The following is a 21,498-nucleotide window of genomic DNA, read 5'->3' on the forward strand; positions in this document are numbered from 1 at the left end:
TCAATGGGTCTCTATGGGGCTCTGTGGGGATCTATGGGTCCCAATGGTCTCTATGGGTCTCTATGGGGTCTCTATGGGTCCCTATGGGGTCTATGGGTCTCTATGGGTCTCTATGGGTCCCTATGGGTCCCAATGGTCTCTACAGGGCTCTATGGGGTTTCTGTGGGTCCCTCTGAGGTCCCTATGGGTCTCTATGGGGTCCCTATGTGTCTCTATGGGGCCCTATGGGGTCTCTATGGGTCCCTATGGGGTCTATGGGTCTCTATGGGTCTCTATGGGTCTCTATGGGTCCCAATGGTCTCTACAGGGCTCTATGGGGTTTCTGTGGGTCCCTCTGAGGTCTCTATGGGTCTCTGTGGGTCTCTATGGGGTCCCTATGGGTCCCAATGGTTTCTTATGGGATCTATGGGGCTCTAGGGGGTCTCTATGGGTCTCTATGTTTCTCTATGGGTCTCTATGGGTCTCAATGGAGATCAATGGGTCTCTATGGGGCTCTGTGGGGATCTATGGGTCCCAATGGTCTCTATGGGTCTCTATGGGGTCTCTATGGGTCCATATGGGGTCTATGGGTCTCTATGGGTCCCTATGGGTCTCTATGGGTCCCAATGGTCTCTACAGGGCTCTATGGGGTTTCTGTGGGTCCCTTTGAGATCTCTATGGGTCTCTATGGGTCCCCATGAGTCTCTATGGGTCCTAATGGTCTCTACAGGGCACTATGGGGTTTCTGTGGGTCTCTATGGGGCTCTATGGGTTTACTATGGGGTCTATGTGTCGCTATGGGTCCCTATGGGGTCTCTACGGGTCTCTATGGGGTCCGTATGGGTCCCAGTGGTTTCTATGGGGTCTCTGAGGGGTTCTATGGGGTTTCTGAGGGTCTCTATTGATCCCTATGGGGTCTATGGGTCTCTATGGGTCTCTGTGGGTCCCTATGGGTCCTTATGGGTCTCTAAGGATTCTATGGGGCTCTATGGGTTCTCTATGGGTCCCTATGGGTCAATATGGGGTCCCCATGGGTCTCTATGGTTCTATGGGGTCTCTATGGGTTCTTTGGGGCTCTATGGGGTTCCTGCGGGGCTCAATGGGGTCCCTATGATGCTCTATGGGTCCCAAAAGTTTTTATGGGGTCTCTATGGGGTCCCTATGGGTCCCAATGGTCTCTATGGGTCTCTATGGGGCTCTATGGGGTCCGTATGGGTCCCAATGGTTTTTATAGGGTCTATGGGGCTCTATGGGGTCCCTATGAGTCTCTATGGGTCTCTATGGTTCTCTGTGGGTCCCTATGGGTCCCTATGGGGTCCTATGGGGTCCTATGGGGTCTTAGGGGTCTCTCTCTATGGTTTTCTATGGGTCTCTATGGGTCTCTATGGGTCTCTATGGGTCCCTATGGGTCCCTATGGGCTCTATGGGTCTCAAAGGTTTCTGTGGGTTCTCTATGGGGTCCCTATGGGTCTCTATGGGGCTCTATGGGGTTTCTGTGGGTCCCTATGGGGCTCTATGGTTCCCTATGGGTCCCAATGGTTTCTATGGGGTCTCTATGGGTGTCTATGGGATTTCTATGGGGTTCCTATAGGTCTCTCTCTATGGGTCTCCATGGGTCTCTATGGGTCTCTATGGGTCCCAATGGTTTCTATGGGGCTCTATGGGGTCTCTATGGGTCTCTGTGGGATTTCTATGGGGTCCCTATGGGTCCCAATGGTTTCTATGGGTCCCTATGGGTCTCTATGGGTCCCTATGGGGTCTATGGGTCTCTATGGGTCTCTATGGGTCCCAATGGTCTCTACAGGGCTCTATGGGGTTTCTGTGGGTCCCTTTGAGATCTCTATGGGTCTCTATGGGTCTCTATGGGTCTCTATGGGTCTCTATGGGTGTCTATGGGGTCCCTATGGGTCCCAATGGTTTCTATGGGGCCTATGGGGCTCTATGGGGTCCCCTATGGGTCTCTAGGTTTCTCTATCGTTCTCTATGGGTCCCTATGGGGCTCTATGGGGCCCTATGGGGTCTCTATGGGGTCTTAGGGGTCTCTATGGGTCTCTATGGGTCCTAATGGTCTCTACAGGGCACTATGGGGTTTCTGTGGGTCTCTATGGGGCTCTATGGGTTTACTATGGGGTCTATGTGTCGCTATGGGTCCCTATGGGGTCTCTACGGGTCTCTATGGGGTCCGTATGGGTCCCAGTGGTTTCTATGGGGTCTCTGAGGGGCTCTATGGGGTTTCTGAGGGTCTCTATTGATCCCTATGGGGTCTATGGGTCTCTATGGGTCTCTGTGGGTCTCTATGGGTCCTTATGGGTCTCTAAGGATTCTATGGGGCTCTATGGGGTCTCTATGGGTCCCTATGGGTCAATATGGGGTCCCCATGGGTCTCTATGGTTCTATGGGGTCTCTATGGGTTCTTTGGGGCTCTATGGGGTTCCTGCGGGGCTCTATGGGGTCCCTATGATGCTCTATGGGTCCCAAAAGTTTTTATGGGGTCTCTATGGGGTCCCTATGGGTCCCAATGGTCTCTATGGGTCTTTATGGGTCTCTATGGGACTTTACGGGGTTTCTGTGGGGCTCTATGGGTCCCTATGGGGTCTATGGGTCTCTATGGGTCTCTATGGGTCCCAATGGTCTCTACAGGGCTCTATGGGGTTTCTGTGGGTCCCTCTGAGGTCTCTATGGGTCTCTGTGGGTCTCTATGGGTCCATATGGGTCTCTATGGGGTCCCTATGGGTCCCAATGGTTTCTATGGGGTCTATGGGGCTCTATGGGGTCCCCTATGGGTCTCTAGGTTTCTCTATGGGTCTCTATGGGTCCCTATGGGTCTCTATGGGGCCCTATGGGGTCTCTATGGGGTCTTAGGGGTCTCTATGGGTCCCTATGGGGCTCTATGGGGCCCTATGGGGTCTCTATGGGGTCTTAGGGGTCTCTATGGGTCCCTATGGGTCTCTATGGCTCTCTATGGGGTCTCAATGTGTCTCTATGGGGTCTCTATGGGTCTCTGTGGGTCTCTATGGGGTGTTATGGGTCCCTATGGGGTCTTAGGGGTCTCTATGGGTCCCTATGGGGTCTCTATGGGGTCCTATTGGGTCCTATGGGGTCTTACGGGTCTCTATGGGTCTCTATGGGTCCTAATGGTCTCTACAGGGCACTATGGGGTTTCTGTGGGTCTCTATGGGGCTCTATGGGTTTACTATGGGGTCTATGTGTCGCTATGGGTCTCTATGGGGTCCGTATGGGTCCCAGTGGTTTCTATGGGGTCTCTGAGGGGCTCTATGGGGTTTCTGAGGGTCTCTATTGATCCCTATGGGGTCTATGGGTCTCTATGGGTCTCTGTGGGTCCCTATGGGTCCTTATGGGTCTCTAAGGATTCTATGGGGCTCTATGGGGCTCTATGGGTCTCTATGGGTTCTTTGGGGCTCTATGGGGTTCCTGCGGGGCTCTATGGGGTCCCTATGATGCTCTATGGGTCCCAAAAGTTTTTATGGGGTCTCTATGGGGTCCCTATGGGTCCCAATGGTCTCTATGGGTCTCTATGGGGCTCTATGGGTCCCAAAGGTTTCTATGGGGTCTCTATGGGATCCCTATGGTTCTCTATGGGGTCTTTATGGGTCTCTATGGGACTTTATGGGGTTTCTGAGGGTCTCTATGGGTCTCTATGGGTCCCTATGGGCTCTATGGGTCTCTATGGTTCTCTATGGGGTCTTTATGGGTCTCTATGGGACTTTACGGGGTTTCTGAGGGTCTCTATGGGTCCCTATGGGTCCCTATGGGCTCTATGGGTCCCTATGGGTCCCAATGGTCTCTATGGGGCTCTATGGGTCCCTATGGGTCTCTATGGGGCTCTATGGGGATCAATGGGGCTCTATGGGGTTCCTATGCGTCCCAATGTTTTCTATGGGGTCTCTATGGGGCTCTATGGGGTTTCTGTGGGTCCCTATGGGTCTCTATGGGTCTCTATGGGGTTTTATGGGTCCCAAAAGTTTCTATGGGGTCTCTATGGGTCCCTGTGGGTCCCTATGGGTCTCTATGGGTCCCTATGGTTCCCTATAGGTTCCAATGATTTCTATGGGGTCTCTATGGGTCCCAGAGGTTTCTATGGGGTCTCTATGGGTGTCTATGGGATTTCTATGGGGTTCCTATGGGTCTCTATGGGTCTCTATGGGTCCCAATGGTTTCTATGGGTCCCTATGGTTTCTATGGGTCCCTATGGGTCTCTATGGGTCCCTATGGGGTCTCTATGGGTCCCAATGGTTTCTGTGGGTCCCAATGGTTTCTATGGGGCTCTATGGGGTTCCTGTGGGTCTCTATGGGTCCGTATGGGTCTCTATGGGTCTCTATGGGGTTTTATGGGTTCCAAAAGTTTCCATGGGGTCTCTATGGGTCCCTATGGGTCTCTATGGGTCTCTATGGGGTTTTATGGGTACCAAAAGTTTCTATGGGGTCTCTATGTGTCTCTATGGGGTCCCTATGGGTCCCAATGGTCTCTATGGGGCTCTATGGGGTCTCTATGGGTCCCAATGGTCTCTATGGGGCTCTATGGGGTTTCTGTGGGTCCCTATGAGTCTCTATGGGTCCCTATGGTTCCCTATAGGTTCCAATGATTTCTATGGGGTCTCTATGGGGTCTCTATGGGGTCTCTATGGGTCCCTATGGGTCTCTATGCGGCTCTATGGGGTCTCTATGGGTCCCAGAAGTTTCTATGGGGTCTCTATGGGTGTCTATGGGATTTCTATGGGGTTCCTATGGGTCTCTATGAGTCTCCATGGGTCTCTATGAATCTCTATGGGTCCCAATGGTTTCTATGGGGCTCTATGGGGTCTCTATGGGTCTCTGTGGGATTTCTATGGGGTCCCTATGAGTCCCAATGGTTTCTGTGGGTCCCAATGGTTTCTATGGGTCCCTATGGGTCTCTATGGGTCCCTATGGGGTCCCTATGGGTCCCTATGGTTTCTGTGGGTCCCAATGGTTTCTATGGGTCCCTATGGGTCTCTATGGGTCCCTATGGGGTCCCTATGGGTCCCAATGGTTTCTGTGGGTCCCAATGGTTTCTATGGGGCTCTATGGGGTTCCTGTGGGTCTCTATGGGTCCCTATGGGTCTCTATGGGTCTCTATGGGGTTTTATGGGTTCCAAAAGTTTCTATGGGGTCTCTATGGGTCCCTGTGGGTCTCTATGGGTCCCAATGGTTTCTATGGGGCTCTATGGGGTTTCTGAGGGTCTGTATGGGTCCCTATGGGGTCTATGGGTCTCTATGGGTTCTATGGGTCCCTATAGGTCTCTGTGGGTCTCTATGGGGTTTTATGGGGTCGCTATGGGGTCGCTATGGGGTTTTTCCGGGCTCCCCACGTGGGTCACATCCTTACATCCTCATAGCGGGCGAAGGCTCTGAGCTCAGCCAATAGGAGGCGCTGATACAGCGGCAGCTTGGCCCCGCCCTTCCCCAGCACGGCGCTCACCTATTGGTCGGGAGAAACGCCCGTCACGCTCCTCAAGCCCCGCCCCCCAAGATGGCAGCGGGCGGGCGGGGGTGGGGGGGGCGTGGCTTATGCAAATCGGCCGAAGGGCCTCAGCCACTCACGTAGCGCCGCTCCAAGCTCCGCCCCCAACGCCGAAGCTCCGCCCCCAGGAGATCGGCGCGCTCTGGGGGAGGAAGTGGGCGGAGGGGGAGGGGCGTCCAAGCCCCGCCCACTTCCGGGAAGTGGGTGGGGCTTGTGTCGGCGGGGGCGCTGAGGACCAATGAGACGCGCTGTAAGGTAAAAAGGGGGCGGGCTTAGCGGCAGCCAATCGGGAGCCGCGGTTCATCGCGGCGGCACCGAAGCTGATATTTGCGGTGTTTAATTGGGGGAAATTGGAGCCAAATTCACCCTAAAAACGCCCCAAAATCGCCCCCAAATCCACCCGTGTCCCGAATTATCACCACAAATCCTCAGAAATCCACAAAAATCCCCTAAAATCCCCCCAAATCCCACAGAATTTCCACTAAATGCTCAAATGTCCCCAAAAACACCCAGAAAATTCCCCAAATCCCCCCCAAATCCCCTTAAAACCGCCCAAAATCCCCTAAAATTGTCCCCCAAACCCCCCAAATCCCGCAGAATTTCCCTTAAATGCTTAAAAATCCCCCAAAATTCCCCAAAATCCCCCTCAAAACCCTTTAAAACCCCCCAATATCCCCTAAAATTGCCCCCAAAACCCCCCAAATCCCCCCAATTCCCCCCCAAAACCCCTTAAAACCCTACAAAATCCCCCAAAGTCCCGAAAAATCCCCACAAAATCCCGCATATCTCCCCAAATCCCGCAGAATTTCCCCTAAATGCTTAAAAATCCCCCAAAATTCCCCCAAATCCCCCTCAAAATCCTTTTAAACCCCCCAATATCCCCTAAAATTGCCCCCAAAACCTCCAAAATCCACCCAAATTCCCCAAAATCTCCCAAAATCCCCCCAATTCCCCCCCCAAACCCCTTAAAACCCCACAAAATCCCCCAAAGTCCAGAAAAATCCCCACAAAATCCCCCAAATCTCCCCAAATCACGCAGAATTTCCCCTAAATGCTTAAAAATCCCCCAAAATTCCCCAAAATCCCCCTCAAAACCCTTAAAACCCCCCAATATCCCCTAAAATTGCCCCAAGATCTCCAAAATCTCCACAAATTCCCCCCAAACCCCTTAAAAACCCACAAAATCCCCCAAAGTCCCGAAAAATTCCCCCAAAAAACCCGAAGAAACCCCCAAATCTCCCCAAATCCACCAAAACTTCCCCTAAATGCTCAAATATCCCCAAAAATCCCCCCAAAAATTCCCCCCCAAATCCCCCAAAGCCCCCCCAAAACCTCATAAAATCCCCCCAAAATTCCCAAAATTCCCCAAATCCCCCCAAAATCCCCCCCAAAACCCCAAAAATTCCCCCCAAAACCCCTTAAAATCCCCCCAAATTCCCACCCCCCCCCCAAATCTCCCCCAAAACCCCTTAAAACCCCCCAAAATACCCCAAATTCCCCCCAAAAGACCCCAAAAATTCCCCCAAAAACCCCTTAAAACCCCCCAAAATTCCTCAAAGCCCCCCCAAATCCCCAAAAACCCCATAAAATCCCCCAAAATTCCCAAAATCCCCCCAAAATCTCCCCAAAAACCCCTTAAAACCCCCCAAAATCCCCCGAAAACCCCATAAAATCCCCCAAAATTCCCGTAAATCCCAAAATTCCCCCAAAATCTCCCAAAAAAACCCTTAAAACCCCCCAAATTCCCCAAAATTCCCCCAAATCCCCCCCAAACCCCATAAAATCCTCCAAAATTCCCAAAATTCCCAAAATTCCCCCCCAAAAAACCCCTTAAATCCCCCCAAAATCCCCTAAAGTTCCCCCAAAACCCCATAAAATCCCCCAAAATTCCCAAAATCCCAAAAAAATCTCCCCAAAAACCCCTTAAAAACCCCCAAAAAACCGCAAAACCCCCCAAAAAACCCCAAAAATTCCCCCCAAAACCCCTTAAAATCCCCATAAAATCCAAAGAAACCCCAAAATCCCCCCAAATCCCCCCCAAACCCCATAAAATTCCCCAAAATTCCCAAAATCCCCCCAAAATCTCCCCCAAAACCCCCAAATTCCCCCCAAAATACCCCAAAAACCCCCCAAAAAACCCCAAAAATTCCCCCCAAAACCCCATAAAATCCCCCAAAATTCCCAAAATTCTCAAAATCCCCCCAAAATTCCCCCAAAAACCCATTAAAATCTCCCAAAATTCCTCAAATCCCCCCAAAATCCCCCAAAATTCCCAAAATTCCCCCACAATCTCCCCAAAAACCGCTTAAAACCCCCCAAAAAACCGCAAAACCCCCCAAAAAACCCCAAAAATTCCCCAAAAACCCCTTAAAATCCCCCAAAATTCCCAAAATTCCCCGAAAATCTCCCCAAAAACCCCCCAAAATCCCCCAAAATCCCCCCAAAACCCCATAAAATCCCCCAAAATCCCCCAAAATCCCCCCAAAATATCCCCAAAAACCCCAAAAATCCCCCAAAAAACCCCAAAACCCCCCCAAAATCAGCCCCTCCCCCCCCTCCTTTAAGCCCCGCCCCCTCTCACCGGATGGACGGCGGTCGGCAGCCAATCGGATCGCACGGTCCCGCCCACGTGCAGGAAGTGGGCGTCGTCAATCAACAGCGCCAGGCGCCGCCCCTTCGGAGGGGGCGTGGCCAACAGAGCCAGGAGGCGTGGCCTCAGCTCCCTGGTCACGTGACGCGAGGCGCGTGAGTGGGCGGAGCCAAGCTGGTTGTGGGCGGGGCTTAAAAAAGAAAAGGGGGGGGGTGGAGCTCACTGATAGGTGGATCCTTCCGAGGGGGCGGGGTTTGCCTTCCCCAACAGTTCCTCCAATCGGGTGCAGAGTTGAGCCAGGGCCACTCTGGCGTCTGATTGGTCGGGGCGGGCGGATGCGAAGTGATAGGCTACCAAGCACTGGGGGAGGGGCTTGGAGGCGGAAAGGGGCGGGGCTTGCTGCAGGGCACCAATCAGGGCGGCCTGTGGGCGGGGTTAAGGGGTACATATGAGCGAATGGAACTTTTTGTCTCCTCCCCCATGCCCATATATGGACATGGGCTGCTTTCAAGCCCCGCCCCATGTGACCATATATGGTCATAAGCCCCTCCCCTTGCCCATATATGGACCGAGTCTCCTTTTAGCCCCTCCCCCATGCCCATATATGGATAACACCCCCCTTTAAGCCCCTCCCCCATGCCCATATATGGACAAAAGCCCCTTTAAGCCCCTCCCCCAATCCCATATATGGACCCAGTCCTCTTTAAGACTCTTCCCCCACGCGCATATATGGACATAATCTCCTTCTAGCCCCTCCCCCATGCCCATATATGGACTTGGTCCCCATTACGCCCCTCCCCAACGCCCATATATGGGCAAAAGCCACTTCAAACCCCTCCCCCATGCCCATATATGGACAAAAGCTGCTTTAAGCCCCCCCATGCCCATATATGGACACAGTCCCCTTTTAGGCCCCACCCCCATGCCCATATATGGCCCTTAGTCCCCTTTAATCCCCTCCCCCATGCCCATATATGGACCCAGTCCCCCTTTAAGGCCCCCCCCAAGACCATATATGGACAAAAGCCTCTTTAGCCCCTCCCCCATAGACATATATGGACCCAGGCCCCTTTAAGGCCCCTCCCCCATGCCCATATATGGACAAAAGCCCCATTATGCCCCTCCCCTATGCCCATATATGGCCAAAAGCACCTTTTAGCCCCTCCCCATGCCCATATATGGCCAAAAGCCCCCTTTAAGGCCCTCCCCCACACCCATATATGGCCAAAAAACCCTTTAAGCCCCACCCGCATGCCCATATATGGACAAAAGCCCCTTAAAGGCCCCTCCCCCATGCCTATATATGGAAAAAAGCCCCTTTTAGCCCCTCCCTCATGCCCATATATGGACTTGGTCCCCCATTAAGTCCCTCCCCCACGTCCATATATGGCCAAAAGCCCCTTTAAGCCCCTCCCCCATGCCCATATATGGACAAAAGCCCCTTTAAGCCCCTCCCCAATACCCATATAAGGACCCAGTCCCCTTTAAGGACCCTCCCCCATGCCCATATATGGACTACATCCCCATTAAGCCCCTCCCCCATGCCCATATATGGACACATTCCCCTTTAAGGCCCCTCCCCCATGCCCATATATGGACAAAAGCCCCATTATGCCCCTTCCCCATGCCCATATATGGACAAAAGCCCCTTTAAGCCCCTCCCCAATACCCATATAAGGTCCCAGTCCCCTTTAAGGACCCTCCCCCATGCCCATATATGGCCAAAAAGCCTCTTTAAGCCCCTCCCCCATGCCCATATATGGACTTGTTCCCCCTTTAAGCCCCTCCCCCATGCCCATATATGGCCAAAAAGCCCTTTAAGCCCCTCCCCCATGCCCATATATGGACTTGTTCCCCCTTTAAGCCCCTCCCTCATGCCCATATATGGCCAAGAGCCCTTTAAGCCCCTCCCCCATGCCCATATATGGACCCCGTCCCCTTTTAGCCCCTCCCCCATGCCCATATATGGACCCCGTCCCCTTTTAGCCCCTCCCCCATGCCCATATATGGACTTGTTCCCCCCCTTTAAGCCCCTCCCCCATGCCCATATATGGCCCTTTGCCCCCTCCCACCATGAAGACAGTCCTCCCCACTCCCGGTTCCCCCGTCAGCAGCAGTCGGTTGCCTTCCCCCCTCCGGATGGCCGAGGCCGTGGCTACCAACAAACGGGATCTGGCAACTGGACCCAGGGCCAGCTGGGCTGCCAGAAAGGAATCCTGAACGGATGGCGGCGCCCCCTGGTGGACGGAGGGCGGATTGGAGGACTGAGGGGGTTTTGGTAAGGGGGGGAGGGGGAGAGAGGGGGGATGTGGGGACATCGGGGTCAATGGGGACAATGGGGACAATGGGGACAATGGGGTCAGTGGGGGCTGTGGGGACATCGGGGACAATGGGGACAATGGGGTCAATGGGGGGCGTTGGGGTGAATGCGGTCGATGGGGTCAATGGGGACATTGGGATCAATGGGGACAATGGGGTGAATGGGGTCAATGGGGACAATGGGGTCAATGGGATAAAGGGGGACAATTGGGGACAATGGGGACATTGGGGTCAATGGGGGCTTTGGGGTCAATGGGGTCAATGGGGGGCGTTGGGGTGAATGGGGACAATGGGGTCAATGGGGGCTGTGGGGTCAATGGGGACAATGGGGGGCATTGGGGTCAGTGGGGTCAATGGGGTCAATGGGGACAATGGGGACAATGCGGGGCGTTGGGGTCAATGGGGGTTGTGGGGACATTGGGGTGAATGGGGTCAATGGGGGGCATTGGGGTCAATGGGGACAATGGGGTCAATGCGATGAATGGGGTCAATGGGGGCTGTGGGGACATTGGGGTCAATGGAGACAATGGGGGGCATTGGGGTCAGTGGAGACAATGGGGTCAATGGGGTCAATGGGGTCAATGGGGGCTTTGGGGTCAATGGGGTCAATGGGGTCAATGGGGTCAATGGGGTCAATGGGGGCTGTGGGGTCTGTGGGAACATCGGGGACAATGGGGACATTGGGGTCAATGGGGACATTCGGGTCAATGGGGACAATGGGGGGCGTTGGGGTGAATGGGGACAATGGGGTCAATGGGGGCTGTGGGGTCAATGGGGACAATGGGGTCAATGGGGACAATGGGGACAATGGGGTCAGTGGGGTCAGTGGGGGGCATTGGGGTGAATGGGGTCAATAGGGACAATGGGGGCATAGGGGTCAATGGGGTCAATGGGGGCTGTGGGGACATCGGGGACAATGGGGGCAATGGGGTCAATGGGGACATTGGGGTCAATGGGGTCAATGGGGACATTGGGGTCAATGGGGGCAGTGGGGTCAATAAGGATAATGGGGGGCATGGGGGTTAATGGGGTCAATGGGGTCAATGGGGACATTGGGGACATTGGGGTGAATGGGGTGAATGGGGGCTGTGGGGTCAATGGGGTCAATGGGGGGCATTGGGGTCTATGGGGACACTGGGGGATACTGGGGGATACTGGGAACATTGGGGTTTATAGGGCTGATGGGGGTCAATGGGGTCAATGGGGTCAATGGGGCCATCAATGGGGTCAATGGGGTGAATGGGGCCATCAGTGGGGTCAGTGGGGTCTATGGGGCCATCAGTGGGGTCTGTGGGGTCAATGGGGCCATCAGTGGGGTCAGTGGGGTCTATGGGGTGACCCACATGCAGGAAGTGCCGCTGCAGGACGTCCCAAACGTCGGCCACCACCTGAGCCACGAAATCCTCCAGAACTGTGGGGCCGTCCGGCCCCCAACCGCACCTATAGCTGTGGGGTCAGCGGGGGCAGCGGGGTCAGGGGGGTCAGGGGGGGCAATGGGGGAAATGGGGGCTTTGGGGTCAATGGGGGATTGGGGGACTTGGGGTCAATGGGGGCAATGGGGTCACTGGGGTCAGTGGGAGCAATGGGGGCAATGGGGGATTGGGGTCAATGGGGAAAATGGGGTCATTGGGGTCATTGGGGGGAATGGGGGGCATTGGGGAAATGGGGGCAATGGGGGCAATGGCGGATTGGGGGAATTGGGGTCAATGGGGTCAATGGGGGCTTTGGGGTGAATGGGGTCAATGGGGTCAGTAGGGACAATGGGGGCAATGGGGGCAATGGGGGAAATGGGGGCATTGGGGGATATGGGATCAATGGGGTCAAAGGGGGATTGGGGTCAGGGGGGTTAATGAGGTCAATGGGTTCAGTGGGGTCAGTGGGGAAAATGGGGGCAATGGGGGCATTGGGGTCAATGGGGGGTAATGGGGGGGTAATGGGGTCAGTGAGGTCAATGGGGTCAATGGGGATCAGTGGGGTCAAGGGGGCAATGGGGACAATGGGGACAATGGGGGCAATGGGGTCCTGACCCCATAGGGCCATCCTGACCCCATAGACCATAGCTGACCCCATAGAACCATCCCGACCCCATAGACCAACCCTGACCCCATAGGATCATCCCGACCCCATAGGACAATCCTGACCCTATAGAACCACCCTGACCCCATAAAACCACCCTGACCCCATAGAACCACCCTGACCCTATAAAACCACCCTGAACCCATAGGGTCATCCTGACCCCATAGAACAACCCTGACCCCATAGGATCATCCCAACCCCATAGGACAATCCTGACCCCATAGGCCATTTGTGACCCCATAAGACAACCCTGACCCCATAGAACCACCCTGACCCCATAGGACATTTGTGACCCCATAGGGCAATCCTGACCCCATAGGCCATAGCTGACCCCATAAGGCAATCTTGACCCCATAGAACCATCCTGACCCCATAGGACCATCCTGACCTTATAGAACCATCCTGACCCTATAGAACCACCCTGACCCCATAGACCAACACTAACCCCATAGGATCATCCCGACCCCATAAGACAACCCTGATCCCATAGGACATTTGTGACCCCATAGGGCAATCCTGACCCCATAGGATCATCCTGACCCTATAAAACCATCCCGACCCCATAGGACCACCCTGACCCTATAACACCACCCTGACCCCATAGACCAACCCCGACCCCATAGGATCATCCCGACCCCATAGGGCCATCCTGACCCCATACACCATAACTGACCCCATAGATCATCCTGACCCCATAGGACCACCCTGAGCCTATAAAACCACCCTGACCCCATAGGATCATCCTGACCCCATAGAACCACCCTGACCCCATAGGGCAATCCTGACCTCATGAGACCATCCTGGCCCCATAAAAACATAGCTGACCCCATAGGGCAATCCTGACCCCATAGAACAACCCTGACCCCATAGAACCATCCTGACCCCATAGACCAACCATGACCGCATAGGACCATCCCGACCCCATAGGGCAATCCTGACCCCATAGGACATTTGTGACCCCATAGAGCAATTCTGACCCCATAGACCAACACTGACCCCATAGGATCATCCCGACCCCAAAGGACAATACTGACCCCATAAGACAACCCTGATCCCATAGGACATTTGTGACCCCATAGAGCAATTCTAACCCCATAGACCCTAGCTGACCCCATAGACAATCCTGACCCCATAGGACCACCCTGACCCTATAGAACCATCCTGACCCCATAGGGCAATTCTGACCCCATAGGCCCACCCTGACCCCATAGGACATTTGTGACCCCATAGGGCAATTCTGACCCCATAGACCATAACTGACCCTATAGGACCACCCTGATCCCATAGGCCCACCCTGACCCCATAGAACCACCCTGACCCTATAAAACCACCCTGACCCCATAGGATCATCCCGACCCCATAGGACAATCCTGACCCCATAGAACCACCCTGACCCCATAGAACCATCCTGACCCCATAGGCCCACCCTGACCCCATAGGACAATCCTGACCCCATAGGCCATTGGTGACCCCATAGAACCACCCTGACCCTATAAAACCACCCTGACCCCATAGGACAATCCTGACCCCATAGCCCACTGGTAACCCCATAAGACAACCCTGACCCCATAGAACCACCCTGACCCTATAAAACCACCCTGACCCCATAGGGCAATTCTGACCCCATAGGACCACCCTGACCCCATAGAACCACCCTGACCCCATAGAACCATTGTGACCCCATAGAACCACCCCGACCCCATAGAACCACCCTGACCCTATAAAACCACCCTGAACCCATAGAACCACCCTGACCCCATAAAACCACGCTGACCCCATAGATCCATCCAGACCCCATAGAACCACCCTGACCCTATAAAACCACCCTGACCCCATAGAACCACCCTGACCCTATAAAACCCCCCCGACCCCATAGGGCAATTCTGACCCCATAGGACCACCCTGACCCCATAGGACCATCCTGACCCCATAGAACCACCCTGACCCCATAGGACCACCCTGACCCCATAGGACAACCCTGACCCCATAGGACAACCCTGACCCCATAGGATCATCCCGACCCCATAGGGCAATTCTGACCCCATAGACCATAACTGACCCTATAGGACCACCGTGATCCCATAGGCCCACCCTGACCCCATAGACCAACCCTGACCCCATAGGCCCACCCTGACCCTATAAAACCCCCCCGACCCCACAGCTGTGTCACCTCCTCAGGGCCCCGACGGCCGGGTTCCCCCTCAGCTCCTCCTTCAGCGCCGCCATTTTGGCCGCCGCCTCTTCCGACTCCGCCCCATAAATCCCGCGCAGCTCTTCCGGCACCGCCCTGCCACCCCATTGGCTGATTTGGGACACGCCCACCTCCAGGCCACGCCCCCTCATCCTTAAATCCACGCCTCCATTCGCTGAAGCCCCGCCCACAACGCCTTCAGACCACGCCCCAATTGAGGCCACGCCCCCATATGCACCGTAGCCACGCCCCCTTTCCACCAGGCCACGCCCCCTTCTGCTTCAAGCCCCGCCCCCATCGAGGCCGCACCGTTTCCTTAAGCCCCGCCCCCAAAGCCTTGAGACCACGCCCCCAGTAGCACCAAAGCCACGCCCCCTTTCCTACAGGCCACGCCCACTAAGGCCACGCCCTCAGCCCTTTTGGCCACGCCCCTCGTGTAATATGAAGCCACGTCCCTCGGAGGCCACGCCCCCACATTGGCCACGCCCCCGATCTTCGAGGCTCCGCCCACTCTTCCACAAGGCCACGCCCCCCGGCTCGACCCCTTACACGCCAGTGTCCCCCATTGACCCCATTGACCCCAATGTCCCCAGTGACCCCAAAGTCCCCAGGGACCCCAATGTCCCCATTGACCCCATTGTCCCCATTGACCCCATTGTCCCCCGTTGACCCCAATGTCCCCACTGACCCCAAAGCCCCCATTGACCCCAATGTCCCCCATAGACCCCATTGTCCCCATTGACCCCACAGCCCCCGTTGACCCCAATGTCCCCATTGACCCCAATGTCCCCACTGACCCCAATGTCCCCATTGACCCCAAAACCCCAATGACCCCAATGTCCCTCATTGACCCCACAGCCCCCATTGACCCCAATGTCCCTTATTGACCCCAAAGTCCCCATTGACCCCAATGTCCCCAATGACCCCAATGACCCCCGTTGACCCCATTGTCCCTTATTGGCCCCAATGTCCTCATTGACCCCAAAACCCCATTGACCCCAATGTCCCCCATTGACCCCACAGCCCCCATTGACCCCATTGTCCCTTATTGACCCCATTGTCCCCACAGACCCCAATGTCCCCACTGACCCCAATGTCCCCACTGACCCCACAGCCCCCACTGACCCCATTGTCCCTTACTGACCCCAAAGTCCCCACTGACCCCAATGTCCCCCACAAACCCCAAACTCTCCATTGACCCCACAGCCCCCCTTGACCCCAATGCCCCCAATGACCCCAATGTCCCCATTGACCCCAATGTCCCCATTGACCCCACAGCCCCCATTGACCCCAAAGTCCCCCTTGACCCCAATGTCCCACTGACCCGTGTCCCCACTGACCCAAATGACCCCCGTTGACCCCAAAGCCCCCATTGACCCCAATGTCCCCATTGACCCCATTGACCCCACAGCCCCCATTGACCCCATTGTCCCTTATTGACCCCAATGTCCCACATTGACCCCAAGGTCCCCCAGTGACCCCACAGCTCCCATTGACCCCATTGTCCCTTATTGACCCCAATGTCCCACATTGACCCCAAGGTCCCCCAGTGACCCCACAGCTCCCATTGACCCCACAGTCCCTTATTGACCCCAAAGCCCCCATTGACCCCAATGTCCCCCACTGACCCCAAAGTCTCCATTGACCCCAATGCCCCCAACGACCCCACAGCCCCCATTGACCCCAATGACCCCATTGACCCCACAGCCCCCCTTGACCCCAATGTCCCCCACTGACCCCAAATTCCCCCACAAACCCCCAAATCCCCATCGGCCCCACAGCCCCCATTCACCCCATTGCTGCCCCTCCATTTTGAGGCCACGCCCCCTACTTCTAAGCCCCGCCCCCTCCGCAATCAGGCCACGCCCCCATTTAACACCACGCCGCCTGCTGATTGGACGATGCACCCACACATAGGCCACGCCCCTCCAAAGCCCCGCCCCCTCTACATTTAGGCCACGCCTACAAATAGGCCACGCCCCCCCATTGGGTCCGTGCTTTTTTGGCCACGCCCCCTTCACCCAGGCCACGCCCCCCTCCCGTCGCCCTTACTTGAGGAAGGCGGGGTCTCGTATGTAAATGAGGGCGGGGGCGGGGCCGGGGGCGGAGCTCCAGCGCTGCAGGAAAATGCGCAGCTCCAGTTCTGTCACTGAGCGGCCGGGGGGGAAACCCTGCGGGGTCAGCGGGGTCAGCGGGGTCAGCGGGGTCAATGGGGTCAGCGGGGTCAGCGGGGTCAGTGGGGTCAGTGGGGGCAATGGGGTGAATGGGGACAATGGGGTCAATGGGGTCAGTGGGGTCAGCGGGGTCAATGGGGACAATGGGGGAATTAGGGGCAGTGGGGTCAATGGGGGCAATGCGGGCAATGGGGGCAATGGGGTCAGTGGGGTCAGTGGGGTCAATGGGGACAGTGGGGACAATGGGGTCAATGGGGTCAGTGGGGTCAGGGGGGTCAGCGGGGGCAATGGGGGCAATGGGGTCAATGGGGGCAATGGGGTCAGTGGGGTCTGTGGGGTTAATGGGGTCAGCGGGGTCAGTGGGGTGAATGGGGGCAATGGGGTCAGTGGGGTCAATAGGGTCAATGGGGACAATGGGGTCAGTGGGGTCAGTGGGGGCAATGGGGTCAATGAGGGCAGCGGGGTCAATGGGGGCAATGGGGGCAATGGGGGCAATAGGGTGAATTGAAGACAATGGGGTCAATGGGGACAATGGGGTGAATGGGGGCAATGGGGTCAGCGGGGTCAGTGGGGTCAGCGGGGTCAATGGGGGCAATGGGGGCATTGGGGGCAATGGGCTCAGCGGGGTCAGTGGGGGCAATGGGGTCAATGGGGTCAGTGGGGACAATGGGGTGAATGGGGTCAATGGGGGCAATGGGGTCAGTGGGGTCAGTGGGGTCAATGGGGGCAATGGCGTCAATAGGGTCGATGGGGTCGATGGGGTCAGTGGGGTCAGCGGGGTCAGCGGGGTCAATGGGGGCATAGGGGGAATTAGGGGCAGTGGGGTCAATGGGGGCATTGGGGGCAATGGGGTCAGCGGGGTCAGTGGGGTCAGCAGGGTCAGTGGGGGCAATGGGGACAATGGGGTGAATGGGAGCAATGGGGTCACTGGGGTCAGTGGGGGCAATGGGGTGAATGGGGTCAATGGGGTCAGTGGGGGCAATGGGGTCAGCAGGGTCAATGGGGTCAGTGGGGGCAGTGGGGGCAATGGGGTGAATGGGGGCAATGGGGGCATAGGGGAAATTGGGGGCATTGGGAGCAATGGGGTCAATGGGGTCAGTAGGGGCAATGGGGGCAATAGGGGCAATGAGGGCAATGGGGTCAGTGGGGTCAGCGGGGGCAATGGGGGCAATGGGGTCAGTGGAGACATTTAGGGTCAGTGGGGTCAGCAGGGTCAATGGGGTCAGTGGGGTCAATGGGGTCATTGGGGTCAATGGGGTAAATGGGGACAATGGGGTCAGTGGGGTCAGTGGGGTAAATGGGGACATTTAGGGTCAATGGGGTCAGTGGGGCCAGTGGGGACAATGGGGTCAGTGGGGACAATGTGATCAGGGGGGACAATGGGGTCATTGGGATCAATAGGGTCAATGGGGTCAATGGGGACATTGGGGTAATTCAGATCAATGGGGACAATGGGGCCAGTGGGGACATTTAGGGTCAATGGGATCAATGGGGTCATTGGGGTCAATGGGGTCACTGGAGTCAATGGAGTCAGTGGGATCAATGGGGACAATGGGGTCAATGGGGTCAGTGGGGAGATTTAGGGTCAATGGGGTCAATGGGGACAATGAGGGCAGTGGGGTCAATGGGGACAATGGGGGCAATGGGGTCAATGGGGGCAATGGGGACAATGGGGTCAAATGGGGTCAATGGGGTCAATAGGGACAATGGGGTCAATGGGGTCAGTGGGGTCTATGGGGTCATAGGGGACAGTGGGGTCAATGGGGTCTATGGGGGCAACGGGGTCAATGGGGGACATTTGGGGTCTATGGGGACACTGAGGTCAGTGGGATCAATGGGGTCAAATGGGGTCAATGGGGCCAATGGGGTCAGTGGGATCAATGGGGATAATGGGGTCAATAAGGACAGTGGGGCCATTGGGGTCAGTGGGGACAATGGGAGAAAATAAGGACAATGGGGTCACATGGGGTCACATGGGGTCATTGGGGTCAAATGGGTTCAATGGGGTCAATGGGGTCACCTGTGGGGGGGGGTTTGGTGCCCGCGCCCCATAGCGCTCCCCCAGGACCCCCACGATGATGTCACTGCGTGTCACCTCCTCCAGGCACAGCTCCACCTGCCTGGGGGTCAAAGGTCACGGGGTCAGAGGTCACGGGGTCAGGGGCGAAGGCGTCATGGAGGTTACAGGATCATTGAGGTCATTGGGGTTGTGGGGTCATTGGGGGTCATGGGGGTCACCGGGGGTAGAGGTCGTGGGGTCAGAGGTCAGGAGGTCACGGGGTCAGGGGTCACGGGGTTCAAGGGCTGTGGGATCGCGAGGTCAAGGGTCATAGGGGGAGTGGTTATGGGATTGGGGGGGCTATGGGGTCAAGGGTCACGGGATCACGGGTCAGGGGTTATGGGGTCAGGGGTTATGGGGTCAGGGGTTATGGGGTCATTGGGGTCACTGAAGTTGTGGGGTCATGGGGCTGTGGGGTCTTTGGGGTCATTGGGGTCACGGGGGTCATTGGGGTCGATGGAGTCATTGGGGTCAGTGGGGTTGGGAGGGGTCATTGGGGTCATTGGGATCAATGGGGTAAATGGGGTCGATTAATGTCATTGGGGTCATTGGGGTCAATGGGGTCATTGGGGGTTATGGGGTGAATAGGGGAAATGGGGTCATGGGGGCAATGGGATCATGGGGTCAATGGGGTTTATGGGGTCATTGGGGGCAATGGGATCAATGGGGTCAGTGGGGGTTATGGGGTGAACAGGGGAAATGGGGTCAATGGGGTCAATGGGGTCAATGGGGATTATGGGATTATTGGGGGTTATGGGGTCATTGGGGGCAATGGGGTCATTGGGGGTTTTTGTGGGGTTTTTTGTGGGGTCTGTGGGGTTTGTGGGGTTTGTGGGGTTTGTGGGGTCAGCGGGGGGTTGTGGGGGAAATGGGGCTATGGGGGAAATGGGGGCTGTGGGGTCTGTGGGGTTGGTCTGTGGGGTTTGTGGCGTTATGGGGTCAATGGGGTCAGTGGGGGTTATGGGGTGAATAGGGGAAATGGGGTCAATGGGGTCATTGGGGTCAGTGGGGGTTATGGGGTCATTGGGAGTCTATGGGGTCACAGGGGGTCATTGGGGTCATGGGGTCAAAGGAGTCATTGGGGGTCATTGGGGTCAATGGGGATCATTGGGGTTGGGTGACATCATTGGGGTCATGGGGTCATTGGGGTCATTGGGGGTCTATGGGGTTGATTAAAGTCATTGGGGTCATTGGGGTCATTGGGGTTATGGGGTCAATGGGGATCCTTGGGGTTGGGTGACGTCATTGGGGTCAATGGGGTCTATGGGGTCAATTAATGTCATTGGGGTCATCGGGGTCATGGGGTTATTGGGGTCAATGGGGGTCTATGGGGTCACGGGGATCATTGGGGTCTTTGGGGTCATTGGGGTCCTTGGGGTTGGGTGAAGTCATTGGGGTCATGGGGTCATTGGGGTCTTTGGGGTCTATGGGGTCAGTGGGGTCTTTGGGGTTGGGTGCAGCCATTGGGGTCATTGGGGTCAATGGGGTTGATTAATGTCCTTGGGGTCACGGGGGTTAATGGGGTCATGGGGTCAATAGGGTCTCTGGGGTCTTTGGGGTCAATGGGGATCATTGGGGTTGGGTGACGTCATTGGGGTCATGGGGTCATTGGGGTCAATGGGGGTCTATGGGGTTGATTAAAGTCATTGGGGTCTTTGGGGTCATTGGGGTCATTGGGTGCTGCCATTGGGGTCTTTGGGGTCATTGGGGTCTATGGGGTCGGGTGACATCATTGGGGTCACGGGGTCAATGGGGGTCAATAGGGTTGAGTGATGTCAATGGGGTCATTGGGGTCTTTGGGGTTGGGTGACATCATTGGGGTCATGGGGTCAATGGGGTCAATGGGGGTCTATGGGGTCACTGGGATCATTGGGGTTGGGTGATGTCATTGGGATCATTGGGGTCATTGGGGTCTTTGGGGTCGGGTGACATCATTGGGGTCACGGGGTCAATGGGGGTCAATAGGGTTGAGTGAAGTCAATGGGGTCATTGGGGTCTTTGGGGTTGGGTGACGTCATTGGGGTCATTGGGGTCAATGGGGTCTATGGGGTTGATTAATGTCATTGGGGTCATTGGGGTCGATGAGGTCATGGGGTCAATGCAGTCATTGGGGGTCTTTGGGGTCAATGGGGATCATTGGGGTCGGGTGACGTCCTTGGGGTCAATGGGGTCACTGGGGTTGGGTGACGTCATTGGGGTCAGGGGTCAATGGGGGTCTATGGGGTTGGTTAATGTCCTTGGGGTCACAGGGGTTAATGGGGTCATGGGGTCAATAGGGTCTCTGGGGTCTTTGGGGTCATTGGGGTCTTTGGGGTTGGGTGACGTCACTGAGGTCATGGGGTCATTAGGGTCAATGGGGGTCTATGGGGTTGATTAAAGTCATTGGGGTCATTGGGGTCATTGGGGTTATGGGGTCAATGGGGATCCTTGGGGTTGGGTGACGTCATTGGGGTCAATGGGGTCTATGGGTTCGATTAATGTCATTGGGGTCATCGGGGTCATGGGGTCATTGGGGTCAATGGGGGTCTATGGGGTCACGGGGATCATTGGGGTCTTTGGGGTCATTGGGGTCGTTGGGGTTGGGTGAAGTCATTGGGGTCATGGGGTCAT

At 56.1% G+C, this 21,498-nt stretch overlaps 1 protein-coding gene across 2 annotated transcripts in view; it reads right to left on the reverse strand.

The window, feature by feature from the left end:
• Positions 1–21,498, reverse strand: part of LOC116240110 (telomerase protein component 1-like) — a 152,250-nt gene that overhangs the window by 112,243 nt on the left and 18,509 nt on the right. For both annotated transcript variants that reach the window (XM_090130174.1, XM_090130175.1), the window contains exons 8-16: positions 18,850–18,949; positions 16,708–16,826; positions 14,635–14,751; positions 11,732–11,834; positions 10,142–10,306; positions 8,293–8,492; positions 8,061–8,202; positions 5,560–5,727; positions 5,345–5,437 (exon numbers count right to left, since the gene is read on the reverse strand). In XM_090130174.1, the coding sequence (XP_089986300.1) occupies positions 5,345–5,437; positions 5,560–5,727; positions 8,061–8,202; positions 8,293–8,492; positions 10,142–10,306; positions 11,732–11,834; positions 14,635–14,751; positions 16,708–16,826; positions 18,850–18,949 (1,207 nt within the window). The remainder of the gene's footprint in view (positions 1–5,344; positions 5,438–5,559; positions 5,728–8,060; positions 8,203–8,292; positions 8,493–10,141; positions 10,307–11,731; positions 11,835–14,634; positions 14,752–16,707; positions 16,827–18,849; positions 18,950–21,498) is intronic.

This window comes from Phasianus colchicus, chromosome 39 (genome assembly GCF_987193195.1).
Source record: "Phasianus colchicus chromosome 39, bPhaCol1.hap1.1, whole genome shotgun sequence".
Taxonomy (NCBI): Eukaryota; Metazoa; Chordata; class Aves; order Galliformes; family Phasianidae; genus Phasianus; species Phasianus colchicus.